This window comes from Periplaneta americana, chromosome 16 (assembly GCF_040183065.1).
Source record: "Periplaneta americana isolate PAMFEO1 chromosome 16, P.americana_PAMFEO1_priV1, whole genome shotgun sequence".
Classification (NCBI taxonomy): domain Eukaryota; kingdom Metazoa; phylum Arthropoda; class Insecta; order Blattodea; family Blattidae; genus Periplaneta; species Periplaneta americana.
Window position 1 is genome coordinate 70,206,823 of NC_091132.1, and position 22,453 is coordinate 70,229,275.

Below are 22,453 nucleotides of genomic sequence, written 5' to 3' on the forward strand. Positions count from 1 at the left end.
GTAAGCAGTACCTAACCCCTTAAATTATGAAAACAGTGAGATTAACGTAGAAAATACTATCTCTGCAAAGTTATGATTGTATACATGTCGTCTTTGTTAAAAATATTTTCTTATGGTTCTTTGTGCGGAAAATTAAATAATTTTTTGTGCCTAACGAGATATATAGTCCTAATATGAACACTCTCACCTAAAGTATATTATTGAGACAGTGTTGCATATTAACCACTAATTTACAAACATGTAAGAATCAGGTTAAATATCAGAACTTTGGTTGGCAGGCTTGCTTGTTTCCCTGGTGGGGAGAGGGACACAGCTCAGAGGAAGAGATGTCGGATATTTCGGCACAAGGTGTTATGGAGTTTTATCTTCGTTGCTGTGTCATACTGCTTCAGTCAGGCATCCCATTTAATTGTTGAGGAACTATGAAAACGATTAGGGATATCGACCTGATTGACAGGCTTTATTTTAGAACCTTTATCATGTTTCTTAAATAAGCTTATTACCTGTTATTTAAAAACATGAACGCTATTGGTATTATCATTATTATTATTATATGAATACACACAAATACGAATGTTGTTTTTAATATAGTTCTACCAAAAAGCTAACATCAACCAAACACATGACTAGCACAACAAACACCTGATTATACAAACCTATCACACACTCGCACACACATTCTGGCAAAGATCCTTCCACACTGACTCTCTCGCTCGGATCATTGTTAAGTTTTGGTAGTAGAAAATACAGTACCATTCATAAGACTGATAAAATACTAGTCCCAACAAGACAAACATCAGTCAGGGGCTGTTGTTGTTGTTAGAGTAGAAAAAAGTTCCCCGTCATGAAACCCAAACAGGGGAAGAAACCAAAAGCCATTAACTTACAGCTCATATACAAGAAGATCAAATTGGGAGTAGTTAGGTACAAACTGCTTCTACTTACAATAGCAGCTGCATATCAAAATATTATGCACATGTTAGGGCTAAGGGGAGAGGGGGGACAGGAGAGAGGAAAGGGTTGGGAAATTACAGTCAATATTTAAGACATTGTTTTTAAGCTCAGTTTCAGGATATTTGGAAATACCTTGTTGATACCGTGTGAGCATAATATTATTTATTTATTTTTTTGTTATTTTTTAATTGTTTCCCTAACCTGAAAAAACCTGCACCTTAGGATCCTTTGTCAACAGCAACTTTCTTTGCTGTTTTCCTTAAGTTTCTTTAAGTGTACATTTACAAAAACCAAAAAAGTGTTGAAAATCACATTGCTAAAACTATTCTGAAGTACTTAACTGCTGGCACTGTTCAAAACAATTCCTCACGCCGGCCGGACTGACTACACTCTACAAATTTCATGTCCTCAGTCTGTTAGAATGCTTACCTCTCCTTGACGGCGACAGCGGGAGCCGAACCCAGACCAACAGCTCCCGTGACTCAAAAGTTTACACCGGATCACAGCTTTTTTTTATTATTTCTCCAGATAACCTTGAATTGAGCAGCCCTGACTCATCATGTGAACGAGCTGTTGGTCCAAGTTTAGTCTGTCACAGCTCACATGTACGGGTGTGGGTGTGAGTGTGGGTGTGTGTGCGGGTGCTGGTGTGGGATGAGGGGCTGGTCTTCTCTTTCTTGGCCGGGTGAGCCACTCATATACCCGGGGGACGGCGACTCCGACTTCTCTGGCACGGGTGTGATGTTGGCATACTGAGAGACAAGTCCTCTCAACTGGTGTGGGGTCTTCTCACTCCCCAGGGGACCCTGCAATCAACAAAAGACATAACATTAATAACACCAGTGATCAGACAGGCTTGCTCATTGCGTACTTGCTTATACAAGGTGGGGCATGGGATATTATCTATTTTTAAGTTGGTACCAAGAGTTATTGTTGCACCGGTACATACTTTGGATTTAACATGTCTATTTGGAGTGTTCAACATCGTGTGTTTGCAATTGAAAGTTACACGAAACATGAGAGTGTGGTGATGTACAACTGTCATTTCCAAGACGATTTGGAGATAAGCAAGGCAAAGGTCCAATTCCAACTCGTAAAACAATTCTCTCATGGGTGAATAAGTGGAGGGAATCTGGTAGTGCGCAATGTACGGTAAAGAGAACTGGACCATGAAAACTGTATACACTCCTGAAAATAATGAAAGGGTAAGAACTGCATTACAGCAAAATCCAATCGTGTGTTTGCAATTGAAAGTTACACGAAACATGAGAGTGTGGTGATGTACAACTGTCATTTCCAAGACGATTTGGAGATAAGCAAGGCAAAGGTCCAATTCCAACTCGTAAAACAATTCTCTCATGGGTGAATAAGTGGAGGGAATCTGGTAGTGCGCAATGTACGGTAAAGAGAACTGGACCATGAAAACTGTATACACTCCTGAAAATAATGAAAGGGTAAGAACTGCATTACAGCAAAATCCAACTAGTTCAGCACGAAGGCACACACTCATTCTAAGTTTATCGAATCGCAGCCTATGCCACATACTGCATCTTGACCTTTCGTTTCATCTCTACAAAAAGGAAGTTGTTCAACAACTAACTAAATGCTATCGGCAAATTGAATCGCTTACATTTCTGTCGACAAATCCAGGAATAAATTCAACAAGATCCGTTGCTACTGGACATGCTACTGATGTGTGATGAGGCTAATTTCCACGTTTCTGGGTTGAAAATGATAATACAAGAGTGAGATCTATCTTGTAATATGCATAAATAAATGTTTTGCTACTTTGAAAGAAAATTATTTCACTTTTAAAACAGGTAGTCTCCCATGCCCCACTCTTTATAAAACGTTTACTAATGCAGTGCAACCTCGATTATCTATTTTAATGGAACAGAAATAGTAAACAGTTAATCGAAAAAAAAAAACAGATAATACGTGTAATGGGTTTTATGGACTTAAAGCTATTTGACGTACATAAATAAGGTACATTAAAGTTGGTTCTTTTTAATGGAAGGGACATAGTGAACAGTTAATCGAAGAAAACGGACAAAACGTGTTATGTATTTTCATAAACTTAAATTTATTTGATGCCATATAAATAAGGTACATTAAAGTCGGTTATTTTTAATGGAAGGGACATAGTGAATGGTTATCGAAGAAAACGGATAAAACATGTTATGGATTTTTATAGACTTAAGTCTATCTGATGCCATATACTGTAAATAAGATACATTAAAGTCGGTTATTTTTAATGCAAGGAACATAGTGAACGATTAATCGAAGAAAATGGATAAAACGTGTTATGGATTTTTATAGACTTAAATCTATCTCATGTCATATAAATAAGATACATTAAAGTCGGTTATTTTGTCTGCAATTTCTTACAACTAATTTTGTTTTTATGTCCATTCTAAACTTAGTTTACTAAGAAATACTGCAGGAAGTGAGTGTGAAGTGAAATTTTTTTATGATAATAAAAGTAGATATTTTTGGACCTAGTTTATTATAAGTATGTACCGCAGTTTTTTACTTATTTTTGTTGATACTGTCTCCTGTCAAAGTCTGTAACTCTTCTGGACGCGCTGTATATTAAGATGAACACCCACTACAACTTTACAACGAACCATGTAGAGTAAATTTCTAATCAACAATACACGAACATGTTCCTTAACAGCAATCGATTTTCACAATTTTGCTGAAGCTACTTCGAACAGAGGTGATATAAAGTTGGATGTTAAAATTTAACATAGGTACAGTACATTTGCAAATTGAGCGAGTGACTATATTCAGTTCTCTTGTTGGTCAGTCATATCAATTTGAGTGGTTTCACATCCCTCTTCAACTTAATTGCATCTCCACTGTAGAGTTACAAGTGGGAAATACATGATACACGAGGCCTGCTAATTGAAAGATCTTCTACTAATTGGGGTACAGGAGAAATGTTGCAAACATCATCACACACACTTCTTTAGACTTATTTCATGGATGAAGATTGCAATTCGTGTTATTTTTATCAGAGTAGCATTAAGCAATAAACCATTCTGGATGGCTGACGTTAATAAGCAGTTAAAATGTCTACTGGACGTATCTTCTTAATATGAACAATGAAACAGTGTGAGTAAAGATTATAATTTGCTGTAGACTGTGACGTAAAACGCGTAATTTAAGTGTGAAGAAGTTCGAGTGTAAAGGCATTTTTTCTCTTTATGCTACTAATTTTTTTCTTTAATTTTTTTCATTTTTATTTGTCCATAAAAGAGTTAAAAACATAGACTTGTCAAAGAGAAAGAGAGAGAGTGAACAATAATTAAAATAGATAAAAATACAATAAATTAGGACCAATGTAAACACACACGTATTTCATCTAAATTGTAAGAACAGAGGTTTGTTAAAATTCTTTTGATGTATCTTTTAAAATATCTTAAGGGATTAGGTACAGCTTACAGCAGTAAAATTTTGGAAATATTCAACATTTTTTTCCTCCATTACTGTATCTTGTACAATAATTAAAATTAGTATGTGCAAAACACTGTCCTTCTGTTATATGAAAAAAATATTTTTACGAGTTAAAAAAAATTATTTACATTTTTGTTTTCAAAATTCAATTCACTGTGCAGTGATGAAGCATTTCCCACATAACTAAAAAAATATCCACCATTCTGTGATGAAATATTTTGTGTGTATTTATGCATGTCATATCTAGAATATGATGCAAGATTACTTCTCTATCTTTGATAGATTGTCTAATAAAAAATAAATTCATTTAAAAGAATGGTCAAATATCAGTACTTTTTTCTAACACAAAATAAAAAAAAATATTATTTATTGACGAATGTACTTGAAAGAGCATGATATTGTAAACATGAGTTTCAGCAATAAAATAAAATAGAGAGAACATGAAAAAGTTAACAAGTTTATGAGTTATGAGGGGAACACTTCATCACTGCACAGTAAACTGCCACCATTTTGAATTAAAAAAAAATATATATATATGTATAAATATTTGTTTAAATCATGGAAATATGTTTTTCATATAATAGAAGGATAGAGTTTTACACATACCAATTTTCGTTATTGTACAAGATACAGTAATGGAGGGAAAAAATGTTGAATATTTCCAAAAATTTTACTGCTGTAAGCTGTACCCAACCCCTTAAATCATTCGTATTTTTAATTTCATTAGGCGAACCATTCTATATTTTTAAGCCATAGACCATATATGTTTTGTTGAAACTTGTCAATCGATGTGTTGGAATATTAACATTTTCCTTAAAACGAGTGTTGTAATAACGAAAATCACTATTTCGATAAAAATGGTTCTTATTAGAATGTATTAATTCCATAAGCTTAAAAATATATAAAGCATAAACTCTTAAAATTTTCCCTACATGATGTACGATTACCAACACCTGCCATGCATCTCACAACATGCTTCTGAGCGATAAAAACATCACTCATCTTCGAACTTGACACCCAGAAGCATATGCCACATGATAATCTCTATTCTACTTCAGCATAATAAAAGGACTGTATGGTTCTATGACACAAACAAGATCTCAAATTCGGAATATATAACAGAAAGTGAAAGTAAAGTTGTCCCCATAACAGACCATGGAGGCCCACAGAGTGTCGCGAGTTGAATCCAGACATTGGAAAGAAATTTCCACATGAATTTTCGACCAGTGTTTGGGACTGCTGGCTTTCCAGCATAGTAATACATTTGGGGGGCTAAAGTGAATGGTCAAATTCGGTTTTGCATGCCAACTATGATAATTATAGCAATTATTGTAGGAATTATTTCTGGGAGGATCATCGTGTTGACCACATGTTACCCCTGTACTTGTTGGATGATTTTTCACCTCTGCTGAGGCATATGGACGTAAGGCCAGCAATCGGCTGGTCGCCCTTGGCCACTCACGGGCTGTCACACCACAGATTTTTAATGTATTTGTATACAAAGGGTTAGAAAAGCATTCAGTATTTTGAGAAGAGACAATATTCATCAAAGAAAGAAAAAAAAAAGTCTAATAAACATGAGTCTTAAAATTAATATCTTCCGAGATATGGGTATTAACTGTCCATCAACATCATAGGAGATCTTCATTGTGATTTCCATTTATTGTAACCCATTCTTTTACTCAACGTCTTACCCTGTTGTTTATTACATTTCCGATATGATGACTATGATAGTGTATGTATACCCAATAAGAAACAAGCAAAGAACTCACATTAAAAGATATACCATCTTACAATACCAATTCGAAACCCATTGCTTTGTACAAAATTTAATTTTAGGACGCTTGTTTTGATGAATATTACCACCTCTTAGAATACTGAATGTTTTTTAAGCGGAAATCACATTGAGCTGAACAAGTGTTTAAAATTTCGGAAGATATTAATTAAGGATGTCGTCACCCGAATAAGGGCGTATAGAGCAAAATGTAGTTCTGATATAAACTAATTTCAATGTTTGTCAAGCTGTCAGGTTCATCATAGTTGTGTCGAAAAAGTATAATTTAACAGTGAAGAAAAACTTTTTCGACACAACTGTGATGAACCTGACAACTGACAAACATTGAAATTAGTTTACATCAGAACTACATTTTGTCCCGCACTGTGGAGTCATGGTCTAAGGCTTTCTGCCTAGGACTTGCGTTAGGGAATGCGCGCTGGTTCGAGTCCTCATGGGGGAAGAAATTTTCTCATGAAATTTCGGCCAGTGTATGGGACCGGTGCCCACCCAGCATCGTGATGCACTTGGGGAGCTACGAAAATCCGGTTTCGCAAACCAGTTATAATGGCTGGGAGATCATCGTGCTAACCACACGATACCTCCATTCTGGTTGGATGATCGCCCACCTCTGTTTTGGCATGTGGACGTGAGGCCAGCAGCCAGCTGGTCGGTCTTGGCCCTTCATGGGCTGTAGTGCCATGGATTTTTTTTAAGAACTATATTTTGCTCTATATGCCTTTATTCGGGTGACGTCCTCAATTTTGGACGCATATTTATTAGACTCTTTTGTTTGTTTTGATCAGTACTACCGCCTCTCAGAATATTGAATGTTTTTTTTTTTTAAATAGAAATCACATTGGGCATATGTTGAGGAACAACTATTCAAACATCTGAAGATATTAATTTAGGACGCATGCTACTTAAGTACGGAAAATTACTGTACCTCACTTAAACGACGTTTAATTTAAAAGTGAATATTGTCATTTCAGTTAATTAGGTATGAGATACACATCTTAACGCATGGACCAGGTTCTATTTTTTGTATTAATTTACGATGATTAGACAAGGAGTCTCAAAATTGCGGTAGTAAGAAACAATTACGGTTCCATTAACGAGTTTCTTCACTCTTTTAAAAAGGAACATAACTGAAATATTGCAACTATACTACATAGATACATACACTACTTTTTTGCTACTTGTCACGACTATGTCCTCACATATAGCAACAAGCAGAGGCCCATCTCTAAGGAATGGTATTTTCCTTCCTTGCAGTACATAATGTTATTCATTGCAGAACTCGAACTAATACATAGGCCTACTGGTCACTGAGATGAGAGCACGCAACTTACGCGCTAGTTTACCTTCATCTCCCCTTCGAGGATGGAGCGATCAATCAGCTGGTACTCCTTCCCTGACCTTGGCCTCAGAGTTGTGGTGGCGGGTCGACCTAACCTGCTGAAAAGGAGATGAGTGGAAATTAGCATCACGTGTTCCTTGCAGGGAAAGTGATTCGACGTACATAACATACAGCAACAGGTACTTTTTCAGTTAAATTGTACAACTTATGCGTATTTATTTCGTATCAATAAATGAAATTTTAAAGTCGTTAAAAAAGAACAAATGAGCAAGAATATAGAAGACTATGCCATAATCTATAATGCACTTGGAGATAAACCCACGTGAATTAAAAGAAAAGGACAATTGGCCATGGTTTTGTTCAGTTCCATATCCTGCTTTAGCCTTTAATTCGGGTTTCAGGTAGTAGTCATAAGAACGAGAACAGAAGGCAAAGTTTGGATTCTTGCAGATACTAGAACGTAAGAAAGAAATGTGTGTCATCTTGCATGTTTTGATTTTTCCGATGAAGTTTAAGACTTGAAGCTGTCCCAGCTATAAGAATTCGTGTTTTAACTTTAAATTTTGTTATCAAATACTCTGAACAGTTTTGTACCGTGACCAGTAATAATTTACTTGTACAATACTTCCATGCGTTTGTAGAATTAATTACAAAATTTTCTTGTAAACAATAGGAACTTCGACCGTTTAAATATTTTATATTAGCTCAGTTGAGCGCTAATCTCACAATCCGCCCGACTTTCTCACAGCGTAAAAACATAGATTCCTCTGTATTGGCTGTAAAACTCGAAACTGTACCGTCACAACCTCAAAAACCCATAACGTCTAGAATATTTTAAATCAGTACTGTACAGCTGTACGCAAAGGCTGTACATTGACTCTGGCACAGTACAGTAGTGGCAAAAAAAAAAAACCGGACCGAGCCTTGTAGCTGATTTCAGAGCCTTGTTCACTCCAGAGCACAATAGACGTAACTAAGACTTTCGTGGTTCGAATCCTGCCTGGGAAGGAAACTTTTTTTTATTCCTTATTCAAATTTATTCCCAATAGTTTTCAATTGCTGGTAAAGTTCATGCTCTGGGAATAATACGTTAATTAAATAGTAAAAAAGTAGTTAATTAAGTAGCAATCGAAAAGTATTAGGAATAAATTTGAATAAGGAACAAAAAAGGTTTCCTTCCCAGGCAGGATTCGAACCACGAAAGTCTTAGTTACCAGTCTATCGTGCTCTGGAGTGAACAAGGCTCTGAAATCAGCTACAAAGGTCGGTCCGCTTTTTTTTTTCGCCACTACTGTACATTAAAGCTTATCCTACAACCTAATCAACGTTTTCGGCGTACAACTCGAATCTGTATAGTCAAGAACGTACGGTATATTTTTCGGAATATCAAATCAATACTGTACGCAAAAACAAAACTGTAAACATTATAGTAAAACCTAAATATTGCGAAGTTACATTTTTATTTCATTTTGAAACTTGATCAAGACTGATGAAGTTGATACCTAATACAATATCAACTCTTAATGCTTATTGGATAAATATCGAATACAAAGTGGTTATCGCAATCGAAAAATAACTTTTGTTAATGCGTTATAGAGCTCGTTGGCAAGAAAAGGCAATTCCTCGTGGGGTGGCAATAATGAAGCAATTATGAAGAACGGATGTAAAGGGAAACGGGAGTACTCCGAAAAATCTGCCTCAACATAACCCTTCTTTGTCACCAAAATTCGCTGACTTAGGTAATATCAGACGTTAATTAGCGACCCTAATTAATAATATAATAGGCCTACTAACGTTTTAAGGATAATTTTGTATTTCAGAGTCTACTTAGAGTCTGTGATATGATGATATGGCGATAATGGAGCAATGGTGAAATGGTAATTGCAGAGAAAACTTAAATATTCAGAGAAATGCTTTACCTATTCAGAGTTTCACAAAATCACATAAATTACTGAGAATAAAGCTAGAAACATCGAAAGGTTGTAAAAGAATTTGACTGTAGATATTTACCTGAGGCTGTCTGGAGTATCAGATGAACTGTGTGAGGACAGAGACAGAGTTTCAATGTAATCTGACATATCTGATGTCCCACTGCTTGTGCTGCGAGAATCCATGTAAGGGACGACAATTGCTCCATCTGCACCGGGACTTGCGAATCCTGCATACAAATAAATTTGCTTAATTATGAAAAAAACTTACATTTTTATAAAATAGGTTTAAGTTTCTCAAAAGACTTTCGTATATCAAATAACGTTTTAGAAGTGTAAAAACTGACATATTCCATTATTATTATTATTATTATTATTATTATTATTATTATTATTATTATTATTATTATTATTTACCAAAGCACATATAATTACGCGAAATTCCTGCACGAAAATATCATTTATACTTCGGTACATCATAATAACATGATATGCGTAAGTAATCACTTAGTGATTCAAGACGGCGCCCATTCCGTCGGATCCCGGCCACTTAGTCACTCGTAAAGAGTGCACCTTTGTACACAGTGCGTTGGACATTTTGTCACTGTCACATATTCTGTGACACAGTACATGAGGGTAGGCCACCAAAGGGAAAACTGAGAGGTGAAACTTAAACTGAGGAGATTCGATCCGCCATCGGAACTGGAATCCGGTGTGGCTAAGCGGATAAAGCGTCAGCACGTAGAGTTGAAAACACGGGTTCGGGTTCTGGTGCTGGAGAGAATTTTTCTCTGTTCTATCCAGTCCATCATATGATAAATTTCAACCTGTATAAAGGAACTCAATACAGGCATTATGCTTTTGGGAGTTGCGGAAGATAATCAGCTTGTTCCGAAAAATACTCATAGTTGTCACCTAATATTTCATTTTAAGTGTTTGTAAAAATAATGACTCTCCAAAGTGTCGGATCTTTATATTGATCAGGAGTTTTAATCCCGACATTCAACACATATTTGATCTTTCGGCATGTTATTAATTTCTCCATTTCTCATCATGTAAGTTCTTGTATTTTAACGAATACATCACAATATTATTAATAATTTTCTGAAGAGAAACAGTAACTGTTTCTATTTATCTCTTTTCAATATCAAAACCTGCTCCTCAAGATATTTTAAAATAAAGCGTTTAATAATAACCCCGGTAAAATAACACAATACGTTAGGGACAGCTAATATAGTCTTATCAAATTTCGACTACATTTCATTTCTTGCTGTTGGCTCTTTAGCTTGTATTTTTCAGTTTGCATGAATACGTAAACTGAAGACAGATTCAGAGCAATATGCTTTTTTTTTGAAAAAGTGAGCGAATATTATTATTAGACTTCGTGGAATTACCACGAGAATCGCAAGGTTTACTATGCACGCGGTATGGACTGTATGAGAAGGGGACGTGGAGTATGCCTCTGATGTAAACACTGAGCAGTATACTGCGGTTACAATAAAACGTGTATCCTGCATTCAAGAAATATAATGAATGATCATTGAAGTAGGAAACGTCTATACATGTAAATACACAATTATTTTGTAGTGAGATATATTAACTCTTAAAATGCAATGTAAGATATTCACATCATTCTTGAATATGTGCATTACAGTGAAGAGTTACATACATTTTGAGCGACTGCAAAGTAATCTCCTCCGATCTTCACTTAAACAGTTTTTATATTGGAAAATGTATGTTCAACATCACACGATGTAATAGGTGCATATTTGAAGAACGGAAAGTCATTACTTTTTAGTACACCAACTTCAGACGTCTTGTCGTGACCTGATAGTACATCATTTATAATACGAAGTTGTGAATAGGCAGAATTTTTAGCAATAATGTTTCTCAATTTACGTTTCACTTTTTCTGAAATTAGTGAATTGTTATTTTTGATAACGGTTTGTGATATTTTATCCACTATATTAAGGGCTTCTGAGAGTTGTACAGTAGTTTAGACGATCCTAACAGAATTATGCTTTTGGACACGATTTTAAAATCAGAATCAATGAACAGAATATCTTCCAATAGCTGTTCAGAAGGCAATCATTTTACAGCTGCAACAGCGAAACTGTCTATGCTATCCAATGCATCAATTACCTCCATTATTTTGCCATAATGTTCTGCATAATAATTAACAGAATCCAAGCACGTTCCCCAACAGGTCAAGACTGACTGCGGAGGTAAGGGTATTCCAGGGGCAATTGTTTGGAACAGCAACACTCTCATTGTAGTATGTTTGAATGAATCATTGTCTGCACTGAACAAATGTTAAACTTTGACTATTCCAACCACAGTAATGCAAAAACAAGTGCTTACATAGGTATACATTAGCTGTAGCTGTTCTATGTATTTGGACCGGTCACAACTCTTAACATGAACTGCTTATACTACGAGATCAGGAGGTCGCCCACCTCCTCTATACTACCGTACATCGGCAACCTGACTGCATGCTGCGTGTGGCAATTCAACGAAGTCTAATTATTATGTACTTATGAACTCTCTGAAATTTAATGGGTGTGACATTAAGGATAAATACTTGGCATTAAAAGTTTAAAAATATTAAAGGTTTAGCGTCTAATGCCATCAGGTGAGGTCCCAGTATCATAATTTCTTCGATGTATATTTACGTCATCTGTTGAGTAATTTTTCTAATATTTTACTAGGAGCTTCCTCATATGTGTAAGAAATGAACTCGCACAAAAAACTATTTATGTTAAAAGTGTGACTTTGGACAACCCCATTCTCATCTCTTCATGTCATAATAAACTTAATTGATTTAATGTAGCTAATGTTCTACGTAATCTAGGCACTCACCTTTAGAACTGTCCCTTTTCCCTGGACAAATAGGAACCTCCGCCTCAGCCGACGAGGATTTGGCCGGGATCTTGACCTTCTGGAACTGGAAGCTAATCTCCCGCAGAGGGTCCACGGACTTGGAGCGCCTGGGTAGCGAGGCGTGGAGGCAGTTGGTGAGAGGCATGCCGGCATGATGGTGCCTGGCTTGCACGGCGTGGTGATGCCTCCTGGCGGACATGGACGTCGTGAGGGGCAGCTCGAACTCCGCAAAGTCCGCGCCTCTGTGCTTGAGGGATCCGGTCGACACGCCCGAGTCATTGGAGCTGGACGAGTCCCTGTTGTTGCCAGACTTGCAGGGCACGCTAGAAGAACGCCGGATATGGACGGCTGCGGACACGGGCGCTCCGGGCACGGGGGGCTGCGGTGTGTCGGCCAGGCACTCTCGCACCAGGGTCCGCAGGGACCCGCTGCCGCTGCTCGTACTGGCAGCGTCGTCGCCCGGTGCTTCCTCCACCGCCGTAACTTCTGACACGACCTCCGTCTCCACCGTCGCGGCGTCGGGTACCTCTTCCTGCAGCGCCGGCGCCTCCAGAGTCTCCTTTTGGCACGCCGCGTCCTCTGACACCACCGCCGCCGCCGACGGGTCGCTGAGCTTCGCGTGCGATGCCGAAATTTCCCGCTCCATGACACCCGAGTGCTCTAGGTCCTCGAGGTCGTCCAGGTAACGCGACGAGTCCGCGGAGCTCGACCGACGCCTGCTAGCCAGGTGCAACCTGCGGCTCTCGTCGCTGGACTCGTGCAGCAGTCGTCTCAGGTACGGGCTGTTGGCCGAGTGGTGCATCATCATCATGGCGGACCCCGGCACCCTGGGGAACTCGGAGTCGGAGCGCTTTCTGCTGCGGTCCACCGCGGGCCCGATGGGTCCGGCCAGACTGGGGATGCTGGCCGATTTGTCGGACGAGCGCAGCTTCAACAGATCCGTCTTGCTGCCGCAGGCGGGCGACATGGGCAAGTAGCCCGGGAAGTTCTTCCCCCGCGTTGCTTCTGTCTTGGCGGGTTCCATCATCAAGTAATCGTCCTGCTTGCAGGCCGCGGCGTCGGCGCTCTGCACCAGAGTTGTCGCCTCGCCCGCCACCTCCACCTCGGCGTCCTCCGGCAGCGGCTGCGGCGATACCAGGTGGCATGCGTGGCCACATTTGTTGCAGAACTTGACGCCATTGCTAATGGTATATGACACGGCCTCTTCCGCTTCCAGGACTTCGGGCGCCGGAGGCTCACCGCCCTCTACCGCCTCCTTAGTTAAGCCCACTCTCTGAAGCAAGTCTTTCGAGTTCTCGTAGTACTCAAGCGACTGGGCGAAGTCAATGTTCTCGTAGTTGAGGCCGCCTGTCACAGCGTCGATACTTTGCGACGCTTCTGCAGGTGCGGCCACCTTGCCTCCCGCCTCGACGTTGACGTAGTTGGAGCCGTCCTGTTGGGACAGGGCGATGTCCTGCTGCTGCCGGGGACAGTCCTCGAGGTGTGGCTGCTGTGGGGGACACGAGCACTGTCGCCTGCAACCACAGACAATATAAACAGGATGTACATAATTTACATGTACTGAATGAATTTAATGACTTATGTAAGAAGAAATAGAGGGCAATCTTTCTTTCTATCATATGTATAGAAATGAAGATTCCGAAACATTAGTTATCTATAAATTTTAATGAACACTTTTAATCAACTTTTCACAAACAATAAAGCGAATTTCATCGGAAACTTAAATTCATATCAAGCCAAAATACTCCTGCGAATTTCTTACTGCTAAGTATTTTTTTACTTGGTTATTTAACGACGGTGTGTCAACTACTAGGTTATTTAGTGTCGATGGGACTGATGTTAGCGAGATGGTATTTGGTGAGATGAGGCCGAGAATTCGCCATAGATTACCTGACACTCGCCTTATCTCGGAAAAATCCAACCAGGTAATCAGCCCAAGCGGGGATCGAACCCTCGCCCGAGCGTAACTCCGGATAAGCAGGCAAGCACCTTAGCCGAATGAGCTACGCCGGTGGCTCTAGTGCTAAATAATTTGTGTAGCATGAAAGATAGGAGAATGCTGGGTTTGCAATGAAAGACGTCCTTGAGCAGAAAACTATGAATGAATGAATGCATGAACATGCTCTGTGTATTACACTGCATAGTCTACCACTGACCTTTCATATTATTATTATTATTATTATTATTATTATTATTATTATTATTATTATTATTATTATTATTATTATTATTATTATTATTGTAGGCCTACCTAGTAGCAGTATTAGTAGTAATAGTAAATTACACTTTCTTCAGCGCTAGAAAAATGTGTTTGTTCAATTCAATCAAATATTTGTTTTTAATAAGTTTAAACTTAGAATGCTGGGAATTCCGAAATGTCAATGCGTGAGCGAGAGGAGGCGTGTCCATATTGAAGCTTATGGAAAGCAGACCACATAAGTACAACGTAAGAAAACTATCAACTAAAGAAATACGCGTTGTGATCACAGAGTAAGTAGGCTATTACATAATCAAGTGATAACTTACAGCCTCTGGAGAATATACCAATCACTTGGATGCTATTTGATTGAGCATATATGTGGAACATCTATTAAAATTAGCGCCGATTAGGGAGGAGATATATTCGATATTTTAAGTTTTACTTTACGGAAATAACATTTTTTCAGGAACTGAATTATATAAAAGTTTTAAATTGAAAAATTCTGTTGTTAAATTTACTTCACATTCATTTCTTGAAATAACCTAATATATATATATATTATATATATATATATATAGAAATAGCAGTGCTATAGAACAACAACAACAACAACAACAAATTCCACAATTTGGGACATCTGTCTGACATCTACGGCTAACAACTAGTAACCGGAATACAAAGCAGAGGTTACATTAAAAATAAAATATAATATGATTTGCGGAGAGAATACAGAACAATGATAAATTTAAAAATAAAGTACAATTTGATTTCGGAGAAACATGAGATGAAAATACAATTAAGAGTAATGAAATGAAGTGAAAAAAATATTACGTAGTGTTATACAAGTGATTGTGTAAAATCGATAATGAATCTCTCAATACCATTAGACAAATTTTGTTAATGTCCTCATTAGAAAATTTAAGAGAAAGGAGAATGGTTTTGGTTAACTTAAATGAAGTTCCCCTAGCGCCAAAAGGAAGTCCTTTCACTTCCCATGTATTAACATTCATTTTGTATCTCTCACTGAAGTGAAAAATACATGGGTGGTAAATAAACTTCTTTTCATCGTTAACGTTATTGGCTTGTTGATCATTCTTCTCAAAATGGACAGTGGGGTGCATTTGTGTATCAAGAAATATGAAATAATATTACTGTTGCTGGCTGACTGCTGAAATGCTACCACATCCCTACCAAAAGTTATTTTCAAGAAGGAATAACAGCTCCAAATGATTTAATTCACTCTGTTCCCTGTAGATGACTCTATAGGAGAGATAAGAACTCGGAGAGTTCGGATCGGCAGGGGAGGAGTAATGAAAACTGAGAAAGTAATCGTGTCTGTTGTTGGTGTGGGTGGAGGGACTTTACGGCTCAAATAGAGGAGGCAGAGTTTCTCCCCAGTTTGTTAAGAAATCTGTTGGTTATCTGCTTCTGGTCCACTGAACAATAAAGCTTTCATGACAAGGGGAAGATTCTCCTCTCGCCCCTCATCCCACAGCACCCGCCGCGAAACGCACCGGCAATGTATGAAACCTGTAACTTTAATTTGGAACCTGTACCCAGAAGTTACAGAATTATGGCGAACTGTGCTGCACACGAGAGTTATGGAGTAGCTTCAAACATTTTTCAAGCGATATTTTGTTGGTTTGAGCCCAGGCGAGGAAATGGTCGCCATTTTCTTTTATCAATATGTTCTGTGTTGTCTCAGATGAAGAACGATGTCGTACCGATCTCACTTCAAGAGATTTCCAGCTTGTGTTCATCTGACAAAGGGAAGTGATAGGGAAGAAAGTAGTGTAAAGAATAAGGATGCAAGTGTAAGTGGAAATCTAGGGTATGTGGAAGTGAAAGCGAGGGGGGGGGGGATAAAAGAGGAATAGAAGAAGAAATAAATAGAAAGAAAGACAAAGACAGAAATAAGGCAGAGACGAACAGTAAAGAAAGGTCAGAACCTGCGACAGCTGAGGATATAGCAGAGGTATTAGATATGATTAAAAAATGTGGGGATGTGATCAAAAAGTGCAAGTAAAGTGGATCTGTAAAAGATCGAGAAGTATAGGGGAGAGAGAAAATGTATAAGAAGACGTGTAGAATAAAATATAAGTATTTATAGGAAGTGAGAATAGTGTAAGCAGAATAGTGAGAAAGTGAAAGTGAGCGCAAATGAGAGAAAATAGTGAGAAAGGGTTAAGAGAAGTGAACAAGTGACAGCATAAAATTAGTACTAGCTTTTGAACGTTGAAACAGTAAATGAATATAAGAGAAAGATAGGTGAAAAGGTCAAAGAACAAATAGGACAAATAATTCAATATGATTGAAAAATTGAAATTGAGATTTTAGTGAATAGTAGTTAGAGGATAAAGGGGTGTGAAAGTAGTAATTATAGAATATTAGATATATTAGGATTAATGAGCAAATATAGAATAGCAAATGAAATGTAGGAGAAATACTGAAGGGGAGTTTGACCAAATAACAAAAAAGGTGCATAGTGTAATTGGGAGTATTTGTGTAGACGTGTACTGCAAATAATGTGTTATTGTAATAATATGTTATTGGTGGCACCGGATACAGAAATGTGAGGTACACCATTACATGTAAGGAAGTGCTGTGACGAAATATATCATATCATATCATATCATATCATATCATATCATATCATATCATATCATATCATATCATATCATATATATCATATTATATCATATCATATCATATCATATCATATCATATCATATCATATCATATCATATCATATCATATCATATCATATATCATATCATATCATATCATATCATATCATATCATATCATATCATATCATATCATATCATATCATATCATATCATCTGACAAAGAATAAAAAATTACATATAGGCTTAGATCGAGGCTCATTAAAACTCAGAGTACCATAGAATAGCAGTGATAAGTGTATAATTACAGTAGAATCCCTCTTATCCGGCACCAAAGGGACCAGGGTAGTTCCGGATACGAGATTTTGCCGGATAATTGAATAAATACCTGTTTATACATAAAAAAGTTCGTATTTCATGGTGCGAAATGTTGAAACTGCAGCCATGTGAAGCTTATTTCACTATCACGTGCTCGTAACTGAATAAACATAAAAACTGTGTGTATTTTCCTTGTTAAAACACATAACACAACACAAATAATACTCTAATTTTAGGTTCGAATATTCACTGAAAATTAAAGTTCGTGCGAACTTCCTAATGTGGCAACATTGACGGTCCGAACATAATTAAATAGACATAAAAACTGTGTGGATTTTGATCTGAATGAAGGGAGGGGGAGAGCAACGGTGAATAGTTTAATGGTTGAGTTGTTTGGACTTTTTCCATTGCTAATTTTAAAATTTGTAGCACAACGTTTCGAAGAGTGGATCTTTTACTTGACACTCCATTTTCTTTGGCCCATAACTAGTACAACCTTCCTTGAAAAAAAAAAAAATTAAAGACGTATTCAGTAACATGGTATCGGACTCTTTACATACCGTCCTTGGTTCACTACCATAAGTAAGGTTAAGTCTGGCAAATGTCTTGAAAATTTGCATTCTGTTACGTCTAATAAATGAATTTGGTTTGGAAATATGATTTACTATACCTGTTACTTACCGATGATTCAGGTTCTGGCTGATATGTACAATACATCTATTATCAGGTAGTAACGTACATCTCACTTGATGATATGTGTCAGAGGAAGAACAATAATTGTGTACATCCGAAGTCTTATTAGTGAAATACGTTATTAGTTAACGATGTATACAATGGAGGGAGTAAGGAAAGGTCACCCTACCCTATTATCTCCTGGCTTAGTTTTCTCATGAGTAATGCCTTATTGGTCTTCGGACAGTTGACTTTTAAAGAACAACATTACGTTACTCCTTAGAAATTATAATTTTTATATTAAATTTCTTTCTTCAACATAAAGCTGACAGCCCAAACTGAAAGTGTTTAATTATATTGTTATAAATGCACATTTTGCTTACTGATACAATTAACCTGTCTTCGGACAGTTGACTTTCGAAAAACAACATTAGGTTACTCCTTAGAAATTATAATTTTTATATTACATTTCTTTCTTCAACATAAAGCTGACAGCCCAAACAACTGAAAGTGTTTAATTATATTGTTATAAATTCATATTTTTCTTATTCAACTGTCTTCGGACAGTTGATTTTTGAAGAATAACATTAGGTTACTCCTTATAAATTATAATTTTTATATTAAATTTCTTTCTTCAACATAAAGCTGACAGCTCAAACAACTGAAAGTGTTGCATTATATTGTTATAAATACACATTTTGTTTATTGATATAATTATATTATTTTCTTTAAAAACAATTACTTTAGATTTCTATATTTATTTCCATTATTTTTATTATTATTATTATTATTATTATTATTATTATTATTGTTATTATTATTATTATTATCATTGAAAAAAACAGGAATTTTAGTTGAAGCATGTAAAGAAATAGGATTGGAAGTAAATACCGAAAAGACAAAATATATGATGTCTCGTGACGAGAATATTGTACGAAATGGAAATATAAAAGTTGGAAATTTATCCTTTGAAGAGATGGAAAAATTCAAATACCTGGGAGCAACAGTAACAAATATAAATTATATTCGGGAGGAAATTAAACACAAAATAAATATGGGAAATGCTTGTTATTATTCGGTTGAGAAGCTTTCATCATCCAGCCTGCTGTCAAAATATCTGAAAGTTAGAATTTATAAAACAGTTATATTACCGGTTGTTCTTTATGGTTGTGAAACTTGGACTCTCACTTTGAGAGAGGAATATAGGTTAAGGGTGTTCGAGAATAAGGTGCTTAGGAAAATATTTGGGGCTAAGAGGAATGAAGTTACAGGAGAATGGAAAAAGTTACACAACACAGAACTGCACGTATTGTATTCTTCACCTGACATAATTAGGAACATTAAATCCAGACGTTTGAGATGGGCAGGGCATGTAGCACATATGGGCGAATTCAGAAATGCATATAGAGTGTTAGTTGGGAGGCCGGAGGGAAAAAGACCTTTGGGGAGACCGAGACATAGATGGGAAGATAATATTAAAATGGATTTGAGGGAGGTGGAATATGATGATTGAGACTGGATTAATTTTGCTCAGGATAGGGACCAATGGCGGGCTTATGTGAGGGCGGCAATGAACCTCCGGGTTCCTTAAAAGCCAGTAAGTAAGTAGTAAGTATACTAGCCTGTTGGTTTTCTTGGACTTGTCGACGGTGGCGTAGATGGCGATCTCGCCGCTGGGGTTCATGACGGGCATCTTGCCCTCGCCGCTCAGCTTCACCTTGTGGATGGGCACGCCCGTGTTCTCCATGCCGTTGCCTCGCCTGCAGTAGGGCAGCATCATCCAGTTCTCCGCCCAGCACATCACTCGTTGGCAGGGGCACTCGCCTCCTCGAGGGCCTGCGTCCTCCGCCTCTGTCGCCGCGGTCTTGGTCACCGGAGGCGGCGCAACATCCAAGGACTTCTTGGCGTACTTGACGACGCAGCCGCAGGGCTTCCTCAAGGTCAAGGCCGCGGGTGGAGTGTCGTAGTTGCCGTACTGGGGATCGCTCGCCGCTAGACACTCCTTCACGTTGCGAGGGGTGTCGTAGTATTCTTCCGCCATCCGGGCATGAGGATCCTCTTTCGAAGGGTCCTGCGGCATGTACAAAGTCGTATTTAAATGCTTATGGGTAAGGCTAGGAAGTTGGTAACAAAACTGTTAAGTTTTCTGAGCTTGGACTATATCTCTACCGAATGAAAAGTAATAGCTTATCTCTCAATGTCAGTGACCCAGAACGACAAACATGTACAGCCAGGTGGTAACCAAATATGTGCTCTAATCGTTCCAGCCTTAGAAGAAGAAAAACAAATAATATAAGAAAAACAATAATTTGTAATTATAAACTTCGTAACTCACAAACTAAAGTAATTTAACCCATACATAATTATGATTCAAGCCTCATTATAACAAATAACAATGAACATTTTCATTTTATCGAAAGAAATACACATTTTATGTTCAGAAAAAAAAAACAGCATTTGTCAAAAGACGTTACTGGAGCAAATCTGAAATACTTTTTAGTAGGTTATTTTACGACGCTTTATCAACAGCTTAGGTTATTTAGCGTCTGAATGAGGTGAAGGTGATAATGCCGGTGAAATGAGTCCGGAGTCCAGAACCGAAAGTTACCCAGCATTTGCTCATTGGGTTGAGGGAAAACCCCGGAAAAACCTCAACCAGGTAACTTGCACCGACCGGAAATCGAACCCGGGCCATCTGGTTTCTCGGTCAGACGTGCTAACCGTTACTCCACAGGTGTGGACGCAAATCTGAAATATGATACACTACTTCTTACTATAATCAGGTGAACAAATTCTTTGTGAATCCAATAGTGTATCTCGTATGTGACACATAATATGTATTTAAACCCATAATTGTTATAAATTTCATACTAAATTATTGGGAAGTCGCGGTTAAGGTGTAGCGCTGCAAATCACGATTTCGATTCCAGATGGAGTCCTGAATTTTCTCCATTGATTTAATATTTATGGCTACACTTTGGCCCTGGGATTTACTCAGCTTCTAACACAAACGAGTACCTACGAGAGGTATTTCCTTCGGGGTAAGGTGGCGGACACGAAGAACTTGCATCCCTACTGTCATTAGTAGGGGGCGGATTTCAGAATATTTGCATGTTTTATTCCTTATTTGCAAATCAAGTCCAAATTATTGAACATTTATTGTTAGTACTGTTATGTATTGTAGAAGTGACGGAGAAATGTTTACGTGCTCGCCGGAAATCACGCTAGCAGTGGGCCACAAGTCACTCGTGGTTTTCTCGCATCACGTCATAATAATGTCCTGTACTATAAATAACAGAACTACATGGGAAATAGTTTCATGTACCGTCAATGACTAAGGAGAAAGAAGTTTTGAGAAATATAGTACTCGTAATATTGACGGATAAATCAATTTTCAAGTGCTGCCAGTTCTAAAGTTAAAATATATTTTGTAGCGATTGCTTACCCTGGGGTACGAGTGTCCGAGCAGGGACTTCGGGACGTCGTAGTTCTCGTAGGGGTTGATGTCCGCACGCTGCTGGTGGCACGTGCACACGGGCACGGCGGGTTGTACCGGAGGCGGGTCGGGTGCCGGGAGCGGCATCGGCGGTTTCTTTATCTTCTTCTTGCTCGGCGAGTCGGATGCGCTGGCCGCGGCGGACATCTGCGGGGGTTTGGGCGGCCTCGAGGGCGGGCAGCACTGGCACCGACACCCCTCGTGCGGGGGCAGCGCGCTGGCAGGATTCGGCTGGAGACTCGACGGAGGAACCGGCGGCGTCTTCGGGCTCTTGGGGGGTATGGGAGGATGCGAGGGCGGGGGCGTGGAGGCGGCGATGGTGCGGGGACGGTCGTACCAGCAGGCGGGCTCGGGCGCGAACCGCGGGACGGAGTACTCCGAGTTGCCGCCGCTGCTGCCCCCGCTGCCGTGCGACGACAGAGACATGCGGTCGCAGCTGGGGGCGGCGCGCGCCGCGTGCGGGTGGTGGAAGTGCTGGTGGAAGTGGTGCGGACAGGGCGTGCCGGCGGGCGCGGGCACGGGGGTGGCCGCCGTCATGCTGTCCATGGTCCAGGCGGGGCTGAACGGCGCGCCCGTCGGCGTGTTGGTGTTGGTGACGGTGGACGAGCGCGACATGGAGGGCGCCCCCAGCTTGCTGATGCAGCTCGCGCACCGCTCCAGACTCGACGCCATCCCGCGACGCTCCACGTCGGGTGCCGCCAGCGACCAGCCTGAGTCCTGCAACATCGTCGCGTGCTGAGTGAATCACTCAGATCGATAGTAATGTGGGAGTTCCGGTGTGTCGTG

General features: G+C 38.9%; 1 protein-coding gene across 1 annotated transcript in view; it reads right to left on the reverse strand.

Annotated features, from left to right (window-relative positions):
• Positions 1–1,048: 1,048 nt before the first annotated feature.
• The window catches only part of LOC138691391 (uncharacterized), a 45,832-nt gene continuing 24,427 nt past the window's right edge, over positions 1,049–22,453 (reverse strand). The window contains exons 8-13 of the mRNA XM_069813304.1: positions 21,617–22,384; positions 19,794–20,242; positions 12,335–13,869; positions 9,558–9,705; positions 7,552–7,645; positions 1,049–1,760 (exon numbers count right to left, since the gene is read on the reverse strand). Coding sequence (XP_069669405.1) covers positions 1,554–1,760; positions 7,552–7,645; positions 9,558–9,705; positions 12,335–13,869; positions 19,794–20,242; positions 21,617–22,384 — 3,201 coding nt within the window. The 3' untranslated portion in view covers positions 1,049–1,553. The remainder of the gene's footprint in view (positions 1,761–7,551; positions 7,646–9,557; positions 9,706–12,334; positions 13,870–19,793; positions 20,243–21,616; positions 22,385–22,453) is intronic.